This window comes from Cyprinodon variegatus, unplaced genomic scaffold (genome assembly GCF_000732505.1).
Source record: "Cyprinodon variegatus isolate N-32 unplaced genomic scaffold, C_variegatus-1.0 Scaffold258, whole genome shotgun sequence".
NCBI classification, from domain to species: Eukaryota; Metazoa; Chordata; class Actinopteri; order Cyprinodontiformes; family Cyprinodontidae; genus Cyprinodon; species Cyprinodon variegatus.
The window spans coordinates 540,080-554,565 of record NW_015150711.1 but is presented as its reverse complement, the minus strand read 5'-3'; the positions used below and the strand labels follow the sequence as shown (position 1 = coordinate 554,565).

The following is a 14,486-nucleotide window of genomic DNA, read 5'->3' as shown; positions in this document are numbered from 1 at the left end:
TTTTTTTTTTTTTTTTTGGTCTTTATGACAGTGTGGCTCTCAGGGACATGATTTTTTTTTTCAGTGGAGCCCGAGGCAACCCCCTCTCCTCCCTCTGGTAGTCGTGTGTGGGCCAGTAGTGCTGCTGACACATGCGCTCTGCAGACCGGTGCTCCCCTGTGAGCACGACTGAGTGTGAAGCTCATCAATCAGAGCCTATAGAGCAGGATTATAGCAGACCTTGATTATAAGAGGCGTATCAACTGGTTGTTGTTTCAGAGTAATGTAGTAGGAAAGTGGAACTTACAGATCAGCTTGATGTTTGCAATGCCTGCTTTCCACACTCTGCAGAACATGACCTAAATCCATTTTTTTTCATGTCTGTTTGATTGCAGGTCGTTACCATGGAGATTGTCACACATTTAATTAACGACACCATAGAGTTCTACAAATGGACCCTAACCATAGCAGGTAGTAAACTACATGTGCTGTCATTGAGGGTGGGATTTTAGCAGTGGCGGTTCTAGACTAAATGTTCCAGGGGGCCAGTGTGTTTTCATGGGGGTACAGAAAAGCATGAAGGAAAAAAAAAAAAAAAAAATGGCAAGGGATTAAAATATATTAAGAGAGCTGCATGAAGTGACATTTCCATTCAATTAGGTTTAATAAAAAAAATTTGTCTTCCAATTGAAAATATTTATTTTTGGCTTCCATATAATTTTATCATATTTGAAAATGTTGATTTGGATTGTCGTTAAAATCTAAATAAAAAATCCCTTAGCATAGCAAAACAGCAACTCAAAAATTGTAGCTATATAAATATCTAAAACATCAAATAAAAAAATAAATAAATAAAGCTTTTATTTGGAAGGAGGTTAATATACATTCATAATTTAGGAATTTTACATATTTTAACTTAATGTAAGTTAAAAATTACAGTTTTCTATAAAATCAGATTTAAAACTCAAGAAAAACTGATAAATTCAGCTGTAAAAATTTGTTGTTTTTTTTGGTGAAAAAAAAAAACATTTAGCAGATGAAAACTGGGATCCTATCTCAATACCACTGAACCTATCACCTTATTAAAAAAAAAAAATTAGTAAAACGGAATATTTTTTTTTAATGTATTTTTTAATTATAAATTTGCAGCATTTGATTTTCCTGTTCTGAGTTAAATTTAAAGACCTGCAACTTCAGTGATGCGTTTGTCATTAAAAAAAAACAAAAACAAAAGATAACTCAATGAATTAAACATTTTAATTTATATTTTCATCATAATGGCCCAAAGTTTCACAGTTCTTATGCCACACAATTAGTATAAAATGGGTCAAGTTAAACCCACCAGTGATATAATTAAGACAAAAGAGGCATTTGGCATGTGTTAAAGGATATCAGGTGAGAATAAGAGCAGACCTGGGTCTGTGTTTAACATATGCATATTATTGGGCTTAACTGTATATTTTTAAGGCATTCAAAATCTGCTGTACTCGTAGGCCCTCGTTAAAAATCCTTTTCCTTGTCAACATGTAAAAAAAAACATAATGTGAACAAAGTAGGGTCTCAGTCTAGTTGCTGGGGCTGTTTAAAATCACAAGTCAGATGATCAGAATAAAACTTTCAAAGAAAAGATCTTAAAGATTTGTAGGTCTCAGAAGGAGATATGTTTGAAATTCGATGGAAGAACAGTCTGCAGGGAAACATTTGCTGGTGGATTTAAAACAATATATATTATGGCCCTGTTGCCAAAATGGCAGAATTGGCCATTCCTTTTCTAATACTGAATCTGATTTTTTGTTTTTAATTTAACACCTAATATTCAATTACATTTATTTGACCACACCATTGTGGTGTCCCAAAAATGACCACAGTATACTGGGCTGCGGTTTATGGCTGAAACAATTAATCAGAATAATCGATCATTGAAATATTAATCAACTCATTTAGTAATCAATCGATTAATCATTAACTGGAGTATAGAGACTGTAAGACATGCCTTTCGCTAGTAGAGCAACCCACGTAGAGCAGTAATTATATCAAAATTGCAAAACATTTCTATAAACATTTGACATTTAAGATGAAAAAATTATGTTTTCATCTGTCATCTGCTCTATCCAGAAATCCTCCAGTGGAAAAGTCTTAGTTTCATATGGTTTAATTTTGTAAAAAATCTTCTTTAACAAACCTTTTATTATCTGATTATTAATCGATAAATCAGAAAAAATAATTGACAGATTAATCGATTTGCAAAATAATCGTTAGTTGCAGCCCTACTGCGGTTAGCTTTCTGTACAGCAGTTCAGCTAATAAGAGCCAGATTCATAATATTTGATATTGAATATATCATTATTAATACAGTAGTATTAGTGTTATTAGTAGTAGTATTAAATATTCATTATGAAAATATAGAAAAAAAAATTATATTAATAAAAATAATAAAAATATTTTGGAATAATTATTTTGGACATATACATTTTTTTTTTCTGTGGTGCAGTGGGTAGCACTGCTGCCTTGCAGCAAGAAGGTTACTGGTTCAATTCCCAGCCCAGGGTCTTTCTGCATGGAGTTTGCATGTTTTCTCTGGGCACTCCAGCTTCCTCCCACAGTCCAAAAACATGACAGGTCAATTGGCTTCTCTAAATTCTACTTTGGTGTGAGTGTGTGCATGAATGGTTATTTGTCTCTGTGTTGCCCTGCGATGGACTGGCGACCTGTCCAGGGCCCATAGACAGCTGGAGATAGGCACCAGCACCCCTCGCGACCCCGCCTGGGGTTAAACGTGTCAGCAAATGGATGGATATTTATTTTTCTCTACTTATTTGAAAATTGTGCACCTAATAAATATTTTCCTCCACACTCTTCAGTGCTGCAGTGCTGACTTGTTGGAGACATGTTGCTCAAGAGGTTTTACAGCAGACCCCTTCAGGTTTATTAATGTGCTCTTCTCCACCCTACCACATCTGCTGCTTTGCTGCTGAAAATTAAAACAGGAAAATGTTTCCAGAGGAGTTTAGGGATGTGTGGTCATATCAGTTATGATTGTTACCCTATAATCCGTATCACAGTTTTTATTTTTTTTTTATTTTTAATGAAATCTTTAGTTTTCAGACATGGATAATTTTAAGGTAAGGGAGACGATGTCGTGTTATGGTACTGTTGGCAAAATAAATGAATGGGAGTGCGAAAGCCCGGATCCTTCATCAAAAATCCTTCAAGCTTTTTAAAAACAGGTTCTAAAACATAAGCATTTAACATAAAGTATGCTTTACATAACAGAGTGGGAATATGTGTCCTGCAGACAAGCGAGTGGAGAAATGGCCTCTGATGGACAACCCGCTCCCCACGCTGGCTATCAGCACCTCCTATCTGCTCTTCCTTTGGCTGGGCCCCAAATACATGAAGAACAGAGAGCCCTTCCAGCTCCGCAAGACCCTCATCGTCTACAATTTCAGCATGGTCTTCCTCAACTTCTTCATCTTTAAAGAGGTAGTATTAGACATTCAGCTGTGCTTTTTATCTGTGCATGAGTCACAGTACTCCAAAAATAGGCGTTCTGTGGTGATAACACACTCATTGCTGCTCAGCCTTTTGCTTGTAGTGCGTCTGCCCATCTGAGTCTGTCCCCTCATGGAGTTACTCTCTCTGTCCTTTTAGCTCTTTATGGCGGCTCGGGCAGCACAGTACAGTTACATATGTCAACCAGTGGACTACTCAGACGACCCCAATGAAGTCAGGGTGAGTATGTTGGAGCCCGGAAAGCTGAAAGACATTTAAAAAAAAAAACAAACATACATGCATGATCCTCCAGAGTATATAGTGCTCTGCAAATATATTAACACTGCTTCAACTATTCTTCATGTCATCACATAACAACCATGGACTTCGGTATATTTTATCACCATTTTTAGAGAGTAGAATATATATTTAAAGTAAAAGGGAGCAGATTATTGGTTTTTAGAACTTTTTTACAGGAAATAAATACTTGTAGAAGGGCTCTTGGAAGTGCAAATTATTGCTGCAAGTCTTTATTTTTATGTCTCTTGATTTGCATATCAAGAGAATTGTGCACATCTGTATTTGTAAAACAGCTTAAACCAGATTTTCAATGTCTTGCCCCAATTGCCACAACTGGATTTTAGGTCTGAATTTGGGCAGGGTCATCCTAGCAACTTGATAATATTTTGATCACTTCCCTTGTAGTTTGGAATGCATATTAAGGGTCTTTGACCCCTATGCTGTCTATGCACATCCTGAAAGACTCAAGGCTTACAGGATTCCTCTGTATTTAGTTAAATTCCCCTATTGCTGCCATCACTATGTTTCTCAGAGGGATGTGCTGTTTCACTTTTCAAGCCAAATATAATCTGTTGACTTAATGAGGTTCAATATAAATACACATAACATATTTTTTCCTGCACATTTTTCCAAAGGTGTTTAATAAAATAAAATCAAATTAGTACTAATTGAAGTTTTAAGTGTTGACAAAAGAGTTCAACTGATGTTGGTCATTTTGCAAGATGACTTAGATTTACTTTATCAGAGTTTATTTGAAATGATATATGATTAGCTTTCTTCAGCTTCTTCTGTATGCTGTGGCGAACTTTCTGAAGTATATCTAGTTTTGCACATATTTCAAGCATTGCTGGCTATAATTAGCCTTCTAATTAGTGCACCGCACTGATCAGGATAATCCCCGTGAGCGTTTTTTTTTTTGTAGCTTTACTTTCAGGTTTTGAGAACCTGATCAGTTTCCATTCAGTTAGACTGTAGAAAAACACTTGAGCTGAGTGAGGAATCGGTGTTCAGTTTCACCTTGCTGCGTCCTGCTCCATGACATAGATACAAGCTTGACAGACGAAGAAAAAAAAAAGAAAACAGGAGCGGATTGTTTACTCTGAGGTTAAGATGTTAAAGATGAGTACAACACGACCCTCACATGTTTGCTTTCTGGCTTTATTAAACACGGATATCGGGCTCCAGTGTCCATTCGTTATTAGGTTCTGTTCGTGTTGAAAAGCCCTCACTCTTTAACAATGCTGATTCCTCGTGTGTTTCTCTGGGAAACAGGTAGCAGGAGCTCTCTGGTGGTATTTCATCTCCAAAGGCATTGAGTACCTGGACACAGTATTTTTCATTCTGAGGAAAAAGTTCAACCAGGTTACCTTCCTGCACGTCTACCACCACTGCACCATGTTCACGCTCTGGTGGATTGGCATCAAGTGGGTGGCAGGAGGACAGTGTGAGTTGCTCTCAACAGCAAATACAAATTCCACGTAAAACTCTAGCTTTATATTTGACTGAGTAGATTATTACAGAACTTGTTTACGTTCTGTTACTCAACAAGAAATGAAATATGGTTTCTGTTGGCCCTTCAAAATTAAGGTTAAAATGTTCTTACACAATAACAGTTTTAATAATTTATAGAGTTTATTATTCCTTTTAATAGACTCCAGGTTACTTCCAATTGAACGTCATAATTTTTTTCCAGAATAAAAGCCTTTATTTCTAAATAAATAGAATATTGCCAAATTAGATTCAACTTTACTCACCAAACTAAACCAATCATGAAAAAGGGGATTTCTTTAAGTTTTCAAAAAGAAGCTTAAAGAATGTTGTCAAAAATTTAAAGTGTAACATTGTAGTAGTATTTCAAGTAGATTCGTGTAAAATGATATTCCACATAACTAATTAAGCTAATTAACTCACAAAGGCAGAATATATTACTTTCACAATGAAGTGAATACAATTGGCAAATAAAAGTTTTCATCGACAATAAAACTAAATAAAAACAGTGGGAGAGATCTAGGCAGATTATACAGTGAAGTGGAAAGGTGGGAGGAGCTTGAACAAGAACAGTGAGGTTTAGTCTACAGCTGTTTATTTATAGCAGTGCAACCCTATCTTTTATAGCATAGAACTATAATAATATTAAAAGATTATAAATGAACCAAAGTTTCACCAAAACAATTCAGAGGGACTTTTTGTTACTGTTTTATTGGACAAGGATAGGAAGGGGTGAGAACTGCATCTTCAAAGTTTTCAAGTTCAGGCCCCTCAAAGTGATGGAGATGCTGAGCAAGGGTCTCCTTGCCATGTCCGCCTTGTGGGTGGGAGGAGCTGTATGAATTTTCTCAGCAGGTCAAAAGGTGCTGACTTTGTTAAATGTGAACAGGTAACACATAGAAGCTCTGTTTTAAATAATGCAATGATGCAGATGTTAGCATGCTCCTGCATTAGGGCCCTGATTAACTAGGAGCTTGGGACCCCCATAATAAAGAGCCCTGGTTTAGAGCAATCTGGTTTCCTTTTGCTAATGTCCTGCTTTCTTCCACCTGCAGCCTTCTTTGGTGCACACATGAATGCACTAATCCACGTCTTGATGTATCTGTATTATGGCTTGGCCTCCTGTGGACCAAGAATCCAAAAGTACCTTTGGTGGAAGAAGTACTTGACCATCATCCAGATGGTAAGAATGTCTCCCCTTTTTTGGAAAGAATAAGTTAGTAGAATATTATTATTTATAATTTTTTTACCTGAGTATTGAAGTTAAATGAATGACTTCCTTCACGCGGCTCAGGTCCAGTTCCACGTCACCATCGGCCACACTGCTCTGTCACTCTACGTCAACTGTGACTTCCCCCACTGGATGCACTACTCCCTCATCTGCTACGCCATCACCTTCATCGTCCTGTTCGGCAACTTCTACTACCAGACCTATCGCCGCCAGCAGCCCACACGCCGCGATGCCTCCTCTTCTACGAAGGCAGGCAAACATGTGTATAACGGGAACCTGAATGGGCTAAGCAGAGCTGCAAATGGAACGCCGCTAGTGACGAGCAAAGAGGAGAAGCCCCAGGAGAACTCAGGGAGGAGAAAGAGGAAAGGACGTGCCAAAAGGGATTAGAGGTGGAGGTTAGGGAAGGGTGGGCTATGGCCTCTGGTCTAAAACATGTAATGATTAATTTGAAAAGGATTTAGAGGGATGGATGTTTATTTCTTTAAGTCACAATAACCTGAGTTGTTGTAGATAAAAATTATGAGCTATTGTATGAGGAGAGAATGGATCTGTTAAAAGGAGGTGTCAAAGGTCAAAAGCGAAATGGCCGCTAATAAATAACCCAAAATGGAAACAAAGGGTTTGGATATATCATGGAATTCCGTCTCTTTACCGTGGTTTAGATGTGGTAGAAAACAAGGTATTCAGATTCCAAACATGGAGCCTGAACAGGGAGAGGTCTCATAGATCCCTCTTGGCGGTTTTGTAACAGCTCCGTCAGGGGAGGCCTGAGCTGCAGTGAATAACAGACACTGCTGTAATGAGACGGTAATACAGATGGTAACACACGCACAAACATTTCACTTTTTACTTGAACTTACAATTTATCAGTTTGTCACCTTATAGGTATAAAAATGTTATCAATGTCTTTTTGTCCACCTTTTATTTAAGCTTGTCAATGCAACGTCTTTTATTTGTTCAGATGTCTTTTTTGGTTATTTTTCCTTTCATATAAGGGATCCAATCATGAGGACACCATCCATTTATATGCAGAGAAGAGTAAACTGTACATAGAAACAAAAAAGAAGAAAACGCTCCTTTTAGAGAGGGATGATCTTGTTCCATCATTGCTAATCCCTCATGGGATAGATCATCTCTTGAGATTTGCTTGTATATGATTAGAACTTGTTTTATATTCCCATACCTGTTTGTCATGTGATATAATGTTACCAGTGTCCAGCGAGATTCTCTGTTTCCCCACTCTGACTGAAAAAAAAATGTTTTTTTTTTGTTGTCTGACATGTTTATCTGTCTTTTTCATGTTAAACCTGCTGTATGTCTTGGTACCAGAGACAGAGGATGTTGGGTTCTGGGTTCCGCATTTGCATTAAAACCTTCATCTCTGCTCTCTTCAATTAAGATACCTTTACATCTTCGAAATATATCTGTTTGCAGACAAATGCTCAGACCTTGAGCTACATTGAATGTAAATGTATCTGCAAAAAGACTCAGCTTAAAAGATGTACATTTCCCTCCTTTTTTTCTCTGTGTTTTCACTATTTAAACATAAAGCTGGTTACAGGTATGTTACGCCACTGTACAAAATACTTTTTCATTGACTTGTCGAAGCATAGCGTGTATCAGCTCTCTATCCGCAATCTACCAATGCTTTTATTATTATTATTATTTATTATCAAATATTTAATCTTATGTAAATACTTGTTCCCATCTTCATCAGTGTTTTTCTGTGTATCTGTCTTTTTTTTCCTGATGTACAGATTACATTGTGATTTTTTGTACTCTGCTCATTTAAGAGTGGACTTTTCTCTGTCCCAAAGCCCCTTGGTAGTTTTCTTTCTTGCATTTCTTTTGGTATTATAACTTAAAACTGTCTCAAATTGAATAAAAACTAATGCCTGTACTACTTCTTTACCTCTCTATATATTGATGATGCAAGTACATTTTCCAACACTAGAGGGAAGTAAGTAACACCATTATAACAAGCTCACACTAAAGGACATTTTTATGCTTAACCCTCATGTTTAAAGTTCTCACCAAAAATGATTTAATATTTCATATTTAATTAAAAAATGACTGATATGATAAAAATTGCTTTTATTGCCTTAAATGTTGATACAAGTATTGAATGTACATTGAATGTCTATAGTGCGGTTAATTTTAGAGGAAACTTTGCTATTGGTTATTTCCAAGGCAATTTTCAACATCAGAATCAGAACCTTTATTGCCAAGTAGTGTTTTACAGGTACAAGGACTTTTTTTTGGTTATTAACTGCTATATGTAGACAAGCAAACTTTTAGCTGATGGCAAATCATTTCTCCAATATCAAAGTCTGGATAAACAAATATAAGATATGTAAGGAGAGAACCATGGCAGTTATTAAAAATATCCACCACTGACATAAGTATAAAGTAATAAGAAAAATTGTACATATACACATGTGCTAAGATGTTTTTTTTTTGTTTTGTTTTTTTTCTCCTTTGGTAAAACAGTCAGTGGGGTTTTTATGAGGCTGGTAGCAGATGGGAAGAAGCTGTCTATGTGTTGGATCATTCTAGTCCTGATGCGCCACAGCTTTTTGCCACATTAGAGAGTCTGAACCAGTTTGTGCCCTAGGTGGGAGGGGTCAGCTGCAACCTTCCCTGCTTGCCTCTGGAGTCTGGAGGCGTACAGTTCTTGAAGAGAAGGAAGAATGCAGCCCATTGTCCTCTCTGCAGAGCAAATGAGAAACTGCAGGCTGCTCTTGTCCCTGGTGGTGGCAGCAGCATACCAGATGGGGATGGAGGAGGAGAGGATGAACTCAATGTTGGTGGAGTAGAAGTGCACCATCATTGTCTTTGGCAGGCTGGATTTCTTCAGCTGCCTCAGGAGATACATCGTCTGCTGCTCCCCCTTAGGGAGGTGATGTTCAGCACCCACCTGAGGTCTTAATCGATGATGGTACCCAGGAAGCAGGAGGAGTCAAATGGGCGGCTGGAGACTCACACAGTCTGACGGAGCAGGATGGGGCTGTGCTCTTTCTAAAATCTACCATTATCTCCACTGTTCTCAAAGCGTTAAGCTCCAGACTGTTCCTGCTGCATCGGGTATCAATAAGTTGAAATTAGGGTGGTGCTTCTTGTGCTGCTTCCTGTCTGTTAGGGAGTCTGACTGTGATCCTCTTGGAGGTGGAGTCAGTAACGTTTAGCTGTGAGAGCTTGTCCTCCAGCTTGTCCTCTAACCCTAACCTCAGGTTCACACACAGGATGCTAAGGTAAAGCCATTCAATTAGATTCAAGCTTTAAAGTCTGTAATTGACTCTCCTTTTTCCATCTATTTTAACCACATATTAGAGCTGGTAAGTGTGTACAGACTGACTGCTTGTGATGACACCATAGCCCACAGTTTGTAAGGGTTCTTGTTAATGTTTCTTAAAAGCACATTCCAGTAAAAATAGCCAATCTCAGCTTCTAAGGTTGTCTTTATTCCATATACCATAAAGATAAATAAATCCAGAAATCCACTTATGACAGAGATGAACTGTTAAATTCACTTTTGATTGATCAAAAGGGACATTCATTGATCCTTGTATCATTGCTAATATGAATTATTAGGAATCACAATGTTTGTTGTACCATGATACCAATCACACAGATTACCCTAATACTGAATGTAGCTTTATATGATTTGAGTCCATTTTAGCTGAGAAGCATCTCCAGCATTTTATTCTCCAACTGTAAAAATACCATTGATACTAAGACACATATTTCCAGTAAAAATAATTAATAATAAAATACGGTGTTTTCAAAATAAAAGCCCTTCCTGTATAATCCATTGAGAGATTTGAATTGATTTAGTTCATTTTGAACATATGTTAACTTTAATATTTTTGTATGGCATATGTTTACAATTATTAAAGTCATTTACTGTCTTATTTTGAACAATACAAATCTTATATGTTTTTAATTTGCCAGGCAGCCATATTGTGACTGTGAATTTGGGTTTTGTTAGAAACATTTTAATTTTGTACTGAAAAATAACAATATATGCTCTAAGTAACTAAAAAGTGTCTTTAAACATGTTAGGTTTTTGTTTTGTTTTGAAATATTGTTATATCTTTAAAAGTGTCCTCCTGCTCTAGGATCAATAATGCAAATAACCAATTTGCGTTAGTGTTTGTTGGCATGTAATTATTCTTAAAATTAGGTACGTTTAAGTAAATTAAAACATTAAACATGATGTTGTGTATTTCACAGTTCTATTTGTACACCGCCTACTAAGCTTCTCAATGTATCATAAGTTTGATATAAAAAAAATAACAACCTCCTTCGCTAAGAACAGATTAGATTAGTTGTTAGTGCACCAGTCCCAAATTTAGGAGGTTGTTATTACTGAGATTTAATATCAGCTACTAATTTAAAGAGTATTTTAAATAATAAAAGTAGGTGGCAGTTGATTAATATAGCATAAAATGAATGTACCATCCAAGAAATGAAAAAAAAAAAACCTTTTAGATTCAGAGTATTTTCTTTTTGGGTACCTTACAAATTCCCTCCCATTTCGATGAATTTAGACAAAGGTTTCCATGGTTACTTCCCACAGCAGCTGTGTGCCTGCCCCCAGTCACAGGCAGAAAAGCCCCTCCCTACCCATCCCCTCATCTCTCCTCGTCTCCAAGCTTTTCTTCGTAAATCAGCTGGCATCTAGCATTGCAAAGTGCAGCAGTGCAATAAACTACTAGGATGCGTGTGTGTGTGTGTGTGTGTGTGTGGGTGGGTGTGCGTGTGTGAGTTGGTGGTAGGGTGTGTGGTTGGAACACTCAAAGGAGGTATTGTGTGTTTTTTGTGTGTGTTTCGTTTTTTTGCATGCACGCATGTTTATGCAGCACTCCCTGCAGAATTTAAGAGTAGGAGGCCTGCAACCGCAGAGGATTGTTTTATGGATGGTGTTTTTACTATCCCAAAATTTCACTTGTTGAATCTATTCCAAGAATTTTCTTTAGACTATTATGTCCTATTGGAACTCTTTCCCAACAGTCAGTTTGGAAGCCCCCAAAACACGGTTTTCTAAAGCAGAATTTACAATAAGAGCCAAATAATTGAATGTTTAAAGTATGTTTGAGTAGTTTTAAAAATAAATGAAGTATATTTTCCAAAAAAAGTAAATGTTTATATGAGAGCTTATCAAACCGTAATTTATATTCTAGCTTTAAATAGTTTAAAGGGTCTTAAACCACTCAGATTTATAACCACTATCCCCCAGTTGCTCCTGATATAAAGACAGAATATAAAAAATAGAGGGGAAAAAAAGTTTTATATATATATATATATATATATATATATATATATATATATATATATATACATATATAGCTGTGAATGTGACATCATATTATGATGTGTCTTACAAAGATCAACAACGTGATACCAATAATTAAACAAATAAAACTCAAACAAACAAGCAAATCAGACAGAGTATGTTCAGCAGAACAGGATGTACTGACATTGGGAGTACGTCAACCAAGATTAGAGACAATTTATTTTTTATTTAACCCTGGATAAATGGATTTCATCAGCAACAAACAAGGTTACCTGAAAATTACAAATCACAAAGTTTACAAAACATTGTGGACAATTGGCGTGGGATGCTTTAAAGATGCAGGATGGTGCACATAATGATTCTTGATTAATCCTGTGTCACGTAAAATGGGGTATTTATGTTGAGTTAGGAAAATCTTGTTAGTTGCTGCTCATAAATTAAGTTTAAACCTCTAGTTGGACACTGCATGCAGAGTTATGTGAGAAAGAAACAACATGCTAGAGATATTTAGTTTAACACAAATGAGTTGCTTTTCTACACAAGGATCAGAGAGAGTTTGATGTGATTAAGGCTTGTGTCATCTGTAAGTTAAGATCCATTCAGTCAGTTTTAAAGCAATAACAGTAAAAGTGGAAAAAATTTGGAAATTGTCAAGAGCTTAACTGTAATAAATTTACAGTTCTTTAAGAAGAAGTAATTGGTCAGTTTTGGAGTTTCTCACCTGCCTTAAGTATTATACAGCATGCAGGCTTAAACCAGTGTTTAGGAATGTATTCTTATACCATGTAGCAACATTATCGTTTTTGATTTTGTTTTACAGAGAGCAGATTAATCATAACTGGGAGGCAAAGGCCTCCATGATGCAGACATCTGTCACAGAAAAAGGCTGAATGGTCCCGAGCCAGGAGAGGTTTAAACGTGGGGGATGTGGCTAATGTGTCTCTGTGAAAAGGGAGAAGAAAACGCCAAGCATCTGTTATCCTATTCAAAGAAAATGGATCTTTAGCCTTATCCAAAGCTTGCTCATTGTTCCGCCAACAATATTCTTGCTAATTAAACTGGGATTACAACAGAGACCAGCCTCTGTTTTTTTTTTCTGGCCAGATTAGTTTAGGATGTCTTTTCAAAATCTGGAGTGACAGAAGCTAATGGATTACACAGACGTAAGAGGCCAAGAGATGTGGTCACTGAAGCTTTGACAAGAGTTATAATCTATGCCATAAACCATGCAGCGCTGAGCAAATCCTGTGGCTCTCCCAACTTCTTCCTGCAAACTTGTCTCACATGCACACACAAGGTAGAAGCCAAGTAAGAACAAGCTAAAACGTAGAAATCAACACGGTATGCCTTAAAGTACTGTATAAAGTCAAGTAAAGTTTGAGTCCTAAACTTGATTTTAATGTCCTGACTCCAACAGTAAGGACAGTTTAAAAAAAAAATGAAGATGTTTTGAGCTTTTTGACAAACTAGTTGGGATTCTTGTCAATATGTAAATTCAAGACCTTTTCCATTTTATGTCTCATTTTTTTTTTCTATCTGCAAAACTATTTTAATAAAGTAGAGCTGCACTCTAACAACATCTAACTATGCGTTCTTTGTCCTTATCACTTATCATTACTACACATCACACAATGACTTGCAAATGTATTCATAAAGCCACAAGGCTTTCACATTTGATCACAATAAGACCACAAAATCTGTTTTGTCAGTTGTAGGGGGTATTTCAACTGAAAGATCAACCTTTACACTCACCAAAATATTTCACCCAAAATTTAAGATTTCTGTAGTTTTATTACATAAAAAAATTACATTGACTATTTCCAGATCATTTTTAAACAAACCTATTAAATAAGCCTTCCACAATGTATGTTCATTATTTGTAATATAGCCTTTTTATTTAATCTACATAATTGTAAGGTGTGTGTATTTTGAATTAATAACTTGCTCAAAATTAATGCTAATAAGTTTTTATCATTATAATCAGGTTACCTTTATGCAATTCAAACAATACACTTTATGTAATTAAGATAAATACACCCATCAGTGTTAGGTTTGAGTAAGTATTCTTATTACTACTGAATGCCTAGACCTGTTAATTATTGATTTCAGATAAATAAACTTTATTGTAGAATTTAATATGTACCATGAAGGGTTTATTTAATAGGTTTGCATTAAAATTATTTATCAAAATTACACAGATCTTTAAATGTGGATGAAATATTTTTGTGAGTGTACTCTGATACCCCTAAATACAACCCAGTCTAGTTTATTGCTTTTAGAAGTCACATAAATACTCATTATAGACCAATTGGGTATTATCTTAGCAGCTGTTTTGCCACGGCATCTGAGATTTGTTAGTAACCTGATAGATCAGCATCATCAGCATCAGCATTAAACAGGCAGTTCAGGAAATAAGTTGTAATGATGAATAAGGGTTACGTTAGAAAGGGTTTCCAAAGCTTTTAAATTCTCCAATTACACTGATGAATCCATCATCTTCTCTGAAAAAGAATTCAGACTCAAAAAAGTAATAAAGACCCAAGGCACTCCATTCCAACTTTGAAATATGGTGGCGGCAGCATCATGCTGTGGGTGTACATGAAAGATTGATTTGGCTAAATGCAGGGGAATTCTGAAAGAAAATCTACAAGAGACAGGAAAACAAATATTCAAGTATGAATGGCGCAATTTTTATGG

At 36.2% G+C, this 14,486-nt stretch overlaps 1 protein-coding gene across 1 annotated transcript; it reads left to right on the top strand.

Annotated features, from left to right (window-relative positions):
• Nucleotides 1–383: 383 nt before the first annotated feature.
• On the top strand, nt 384–8,386 carry LOC107089631 (elongation of very long chain fatty acids protein 4-like). The gene is made up of 6 exons (XM_015382527.1): nt 384–450; nt 3,275–3,462; nt 3,631–3,711; nt 5,044–5,215; nt 6,315–6,442; nt 6,554–8,386. The coding sequence occupies exons 1-6, from the start codon at nt 384–386 to the stop codon at nt 6,878–6,880; spliced, it is 963 nt and encodes a 320-aa protein (XP_015238013.1). The 3' UTR covers nt 6,881–8,386.
• The last annotated feature ends 6,100 nt before the right edge of the window (nt 8,387–14,486 follow it).

Bases quoted from the DNA above. Each gene is read 5' to 3' on its own strand.
- LOC107089631 (XM_015382527.1), top strand. From the start codon at position 384: ATGGAGATTGTCACACATTTAATTAACGACACCATAGAGTTCTACAAA. The intron at 451-3,274 runs GTAGTAAACTAC...TGTGTCCTGCAG, and splicing joins ATGGACCCTAACCATAGCAG to ACAAGCGAGTGGAGAAATGG. The intron at 3,712-5,043 runs GTGAGTATGTTG...TCTGGGAAACAG, and splicing joins ACGACCCCAATGAAGTCAGG to GTAGCAGGAGCTCTCTGGTG.